Source organism: Electrona antarctica, assembly GCF_951216825.1.
Source record: "Electrona antarctica genome assembly, chromosome: 21".
Classification (NCBI taxonomy): Eukaryota; Metazoa; Chordata; class Actinopteri; order Myctophiformes; family Myctophidae; genus Electrona; species Electrona antarctica.
The window spans coordinates 40,520,833-40,526,832 of NC_136802.1; the positions used below are offsets into that span (position 1 = coordinate 40,520,833).

The window sequence follows — 6,000 nt, forward strand, 5'->3', positions numbered from 1 at the left end:
CCCGTAGCGGTTCCATTTGTATATTGTACTCTGTTCTCTGAGACAAATGAATACATTAAACACTTAGGATTTTACTGTGCGTTCCAACAAGTAGTTTAATGTCATGACCCATACAAATTGCAAACAGTGTTTTAACCCATTTTGGGCGGGAACCCCTTTTGGTGTTTTAAACATTGTTATAATTTAGCTATTGAGAAATATCAGATCTACGAGCTTGTAGGTCTGCTATTTTTGAAAAATTGTGAAAATATTTATTTCAGAAAACTGAAGGATTTAGAAGTTTTTTTTTAAAGTTTTGAGGGCGTCAGGGCGTCAAGGCGGTGTATGTTGTCTGGTTTCAGGGCATCAAGGCGGTGTATGTTGTCTGGTTTCAGGGCGTCAAGGCGGTGTATGTTGTCTGGTTTCAGGGCGTCAAGGCGGTGTATGTTGTCTGGTTTCAGGGTGTCAAGGCGGTGTATGTTGTCTGGTTTCAGGGCGTCAAGGCGGTGTATGTTGTCTGGTTTCAGGGCGTCAAGGCGGTGTATGTTGTCTGGTTTCAGGGTGTCAAGGCGGTGTATGTTGTCTGGTTTCAGGGCGTCAAGGCGGTGTATGTTGTCTGGTTTCAGGGTGTCAAGGCGGTTCTGGCAGAGAGCTACGAGCGCATCCATCGCAGCAACCTGGTGGGCATGGGCGTCATTCCTCTGGAGTACCTGCAAGGGGACACGGCGGACAGCCTGGGCCTGACGGGACGAGAGCGCTACGACGTGCTCATCCCTGAGACGCTGACGCCCAGGATGCTGGTCCACGTTAAGGTACGCTACGCTCCGGGGTCACGGTGGCACAGTCGGTAGTGCTGTCGTCTCACAGCTAGAAGGTCCTGGGTTCGATTCCCGCTGGGGACGCTGTGGGCACTGGGGGCGTGTTCCCTCCTCCGCGTCATCAGTGCCCATACCCGAGGCAGGGTTGGCGAAAGGGCCTTTCTGTGTGGAGTTTGCATGTTCTCCCCGTGTCCCCTAGGGTAGGTACCCTCACAAAAACATGCCGTAATCCTGGTCTCTAAACTACCTCCCCCTGGCCAGCCGGGGCACCTGATGGAGGGGAAAGGAACTGGTCGGAATAATGTGTTCCTTCCACGCGCTACGTCCGGCCGGGGAAACTCCCCCCTGTCAGGTGAAAAGAAGCAGCTTGGACTTCTATGCATGAGGTCAGTCCGCTGCCCCCCCCCAGGTTGGCAGAGGAAGTGTAGCGCCCAGGATTACATTAGATAATTGACACTGTGTGAAAAAATGGGTTACAAAATTGTGGGATAAAACATAAAAAAAAAAAAAAAGGTACGCTACGCTATACCCAGGATGCTGGTCCATGTTAAGGTACGCTAATGCTAAGCTTAGGATGCTGGTCCACGTTAACACAATCGGCGCCGGGCTTTCTTTCAAAATAGAAGCTCTGGGTGCCGGGAAGATATGGCCGCTTTTACTCTGTAAAGCTCCCCCCCCTTCCGTTCCGGACAAAAACCGGGAAACATATTTTTGCTTGCTTACCTTGCTATCGTTACGATAAAATCGCTGAATAATCCCTCACGTTCATATATTGAACGAGAGGCAGGTCAGAAGATCTTAGTATATCAAAACCACGGAGAGATCCCTAGATTAGCAGATACGAGGCATTCTTTCTCATCCGTATACAGGGAAGTGAACAACAAGGAGTATGGTGGCCTTGGAGGCCAACTAAAAAATTAAAAATCTGAATATCGTTTGATGAAAATGCGCTAGCAACCCGTCGGTTGGATTAGTTATGACGTTCCCACACGTCGTACGGTCTAAATGGGTTACGCTCAGGATGCTGGTCCATGTTAACTTTTTTTTATTTGTCAGTTCGCCTTTCGGCTACCGTATGCTACACTCTCGGCTCGTGTTGGCTTACCATTGACTTAGCCGTTAGCGCGGCGGAAAGAATGACTCGTCTCTCCTAATCCAGGGCGCTCTCCGTGGTGTTGAACGGATCGATATACTGGCGCTTCATTTCTGCTCCTCATCCGTCTCTCCCGCAAAATATGAACGCTTTTTGGATCATATATCGTATAAATTAAAACTATCGCAATGTAAGCTAGCTATGTAAAGTCAACTTTTTTTTTGTGGATTGTTTCCGGGTCGTGGGTTTCAGAGTAAAAGTGGCCATGTCTTTCCGGCACCCCAGAGCTCCTATTTTGAAGGACTTCCGGCACTGATTGTGGTACCTCTACCCATTTTCCTGTCAGCCTACTGTCTGTCCCTCCATACAAAAATATAACATAAAGGCGAAAGCCACAAAAAAAAGGTATGCTCCACCAGACTTAGGTATTATATACCAAAGTCCGAGGGTGTATCACCCACTTATTTACGCTTTTAACCCATTCTGGGCTAGCGCGCCACTACGAGCTTGTAGGTCTGCTATTTTTGGAAAAATCGGAAGAACGACTGACATAGAAACATAGCTTTTTCAGAAAACTGTCGGGATGTAGAAGACATTTTTTAGAATCTGATCTCAGGTCAAAATGATAACCCATTTTGGGCGGGAACCCCTTTTGGTGTTTTAAACATTATGTTATAATTTAGCTATTGAAAAATAGCAGATCTACGAGCTCGTAGCGCGCCACCGAGTGGCGCGCTACGAGCTTGTAGGTCTGCTATTTTTGAAAAATCGTGAAAATGTTTATTTCAGAAAACTGGAGGATTTAGAAGATTTTTTTTCAAGTTTCGAGGTCAGGCCTAAATGGGATAAAGATGGTTCTGGTTGTGCTTCTCCTTCTCCCCCCCCCCCCCCCCCCCCCCAGCTGGACACGGGCAAGACGTTCCAGGTGAGGATGAGGTACGACACGGACGTGGAGCTCACCTACTTCCACCACGGAGGAATCCTCAACTACATGATCCGCAAGATGTCCGAGAATTAACCACACGAGGAGTTCCACAGGGCTCCATGCTAAGAGCCTGTTCTCTTTCCAGCTCTAGTACGCGGCGGTTTAAAGGAGAATTCCGCTTTTCTTACCGTAATCTGTGAGTGGTAGAGGGCGGGAGAAAAAGGCCCGACAACATTCAGAGCGGAGCGCAGCTCAGACTGTGTACGCGCTTGCAGGGTATTTCGACTTGTTTACAGAAGCCCCTTACGAAGCCCTCTTTGGTCATTATGAAAGATTATGTGTAGGGGGAAAAAAAGTCAAATTTTCCGAGCGATCTAGCCTAAGACCCAGCCTGCAGCGTCGGAGCTGCGCTGTGCTCTGGATGTTTTTTTTATGTAATATTTGACCTTTACCACTTTGTTCTAGGATGTAATAACGACAGATGAACGTAAGAAAACAGCTAAATCAGAATTCTCTTCTAAATATCTTTGATGAAACATTGCCGATCGACGAGCTAGATTGGCTATTTTTCATCAATCGTTTCCCCCCAGAATACAGTAGGTATGCTGGGGTTCAAGTGGTTAAAAGTACTGAGTTAAAAGTGAAAAGTACAACAAAAAAAAAATCACGCTGCTGAACAAACACGCACAGGAAGCCTTTTTTCTTTTCTTTTTTGAGGGTGGGGGGGGGGGGGGGTAGAATTTTCTTTTGTCGTCGTCGTCGGTTTTACAGAATTACAGTTCTAAAATGATTTACGTGCAATCTTTTGTTGTCTAGTTATAACTGCAAAATGGAGGAATCGTCCCATCCATGAATAATTCTTAACATTCAAGCAGTTACAGTATTTAGTTTTCTTTATTTTTCCTGAGAATGCTGCTGCTGTGTGTTTAGCTTATGTACGTAGCAGACTTGGTAGCACAACATGCTAATGGAGAATGCTGCTGTGTGTTTAGCTTATGTACGTAGCAGACTTGGTAGCACAACATGCTAATGGAGAATGCTGCTGTGTGTTTAGCTCATGTACGTAGCAGACTTGGTAGCACAACATGCTAATGGAGAATGCTGCTGTGTGTTTAGCTCATGTACGTAGCAGACTTGGTAGCACAACATGCTAATGGAGAATGCTGCTGTGTGTTTAGCTTATGTACGTAGCAGACTTGGTAGCACAACATGCTAATGGTGGAAGTCGCGCTGCGTTGTGGTGAAGTCGATGCAAAGATTTCTATTTGAACGTCTCTGCAATAAAAAACAATTTGCACATCATCGTGATGACACCGACCGGTTAACCGCTTTAATCATTATAAGCTAAAAAAAATATGAAGCAGTTGGCTAATCTAACAAAGCTCATGTGAGTTGGAAATATAAATCATCGACTAGTAAATGATTAACCACTTAAACTCTTGGCCGTAGTCCCTCAGGGCTTTATGCTAGTGTGCTTTCTGTTGTTGGCGGGGGGGGGGGGGAATAGTAGATCTACAAGCTCACAACAACGTGCCCCACAATACCGACGTGGTTCATTCTCCCTCACCGACTGGACTGCCGTTACTACAGTGAGCGGCCCTTTGCACATCACGTGATTCGCCCCTAGGTGGCGACATTGGTCACGCTTTAACACATTCCTTGTTGCTTGAGTTCTGCCATTGTGGTGGGTGAGTACAATAACACACAGGGTTCCCACAGTCATGAAATTCCTGAAAATATTTTGAAATTAGAAAAAAAAAAAAAACATTTTCCAGTCCTGAAAAAAATTGTTGGCTATTGATTTTGCTAATAAAAATATTTTTCCAAAACATGTATAACATTATACAAAATATGTAGTATATAAGTCGTTATTCGCCAAACGGGCAGCGCGATTGCAGCCTAATATACCAGTACGTGACAAAAAGAACAGATCTACAAGCTCACAACGTGCTGCTGCAGCCTGATCCTATATGCCCTAGGATACTGTAGGTGGCGTAGCAAAACATTTGGCACAACATTTGGAATAGAATTATAGCATTCTATATCCTATATGCTTTATTGTTGCTACACTGCCCGTCTTTTGGCATTGCACATACTGTAGGAGTAAGAGACTCGTGATTGTGCTGAATGAATGGTAATTAGCCCTTTGCTAAATCCCTCCCCAGCTCCCCAACCCGGCCTTGTCCATTTAGGCCTGACGTTGAAATAAACAAAACGTTTTTTCTAAAATAGCAGACCTACAAGCACCGTTTGGCATTGGACAATCGCTTTTGGGTTGGGGTTTAGCGAAGGGCAAATTGCGTTAAGTGTTCTGGAAAAGTTTTGGAAATCCATTGGTAGAAATGTGTGGGAACCCTGATTACATGAATGCCTGTGTGTGTTTGGATGGCATTCTGCGATATGTAGACCAAATGTTGTAGTTCTGTCTGATTCTAAACATGATTCTGTTCTCGTTTGCGATTGGAAATGTTACTCGGTTTGTCAGTCTGTCTTTGGCCATATCATTCATGTTTTAATGTTGTTGACTTGCCTTAACGTGTGATTCTTAAGGAATGTTCATAAACCTGACCGATGTGTGTGTCTTTGAATTAGAGAGAGATATATATGTTGGAGTACAGATTTTTAAGCCATAGAATACTGACAAATATAATAAAAGATGATTTTTTTGTAATAGTTTTCTTGTTGATTAATTACACCACCTGCCGTAGTCATCCTGGGGACTCAATTCTCCATATTCAGACCGCAGCCATCTTGCCAGCAAGGTGATATAGTCCGTGAGCCAGGGGGGTTGGTCTGTACCATCTGGCTGAATAAGGCTCATAGTGATTTTTGTGAAGGTATACATGTCTAGAGTTAGAAAATATGTGATAGCATTGCACCCGTGGTAGCTTTATGAGTGCTATCATGCATTTTATTTTATAACACTAGGCGAAAATTGCATGGATCAATATGAGAAAAAAAAATAGTAATACACCCCCCAAAAATGATAGAAAAGGTTTTTCCAATTGGTTCTGGTACCTCTAGGCATGCTTAAGAATATACTGAAAATATAGGAAAATATATGTTCTGGAAAGGCGTCATTTTCAAGATGGCGTCCAATATGGCTGCCAGGAGCTTAACATGGCTATAACTAATACTAATTCATCATTATTTGGGGGTTTAGGACTAAAGGAATGTGGCTGAAT

General features: G+C 44.4%; 1 protein-coding gene across 1 annotated transcript in view; it reads left to right on the forward strand.

Annotated features, from left to right (window-relative positions):
- aco1 (aconitase 1, soluble) overlaps positions 1-5,486 on the forward strand; it is a 39,183-nt gene extending 33,697 nt beyond the window's left edge. Inside the window, exons 20-21 of the mRNA XM_079491600.1 lie at positions 606-791; positions 2,792-5,486. Of these exons, the coding sequence (XP_079347726.1) occupies positions 606-791; positions 2,792-2,908 (303 nt within the window). The 3' untranslated portion in view covers positions 2,909-5,486. The remainder of the gene's footprint in view (positions 1-605; positions 792-2,791) is intronic.
- Positions 5,487-6,000: the final 514 nt, after the last annotated feature.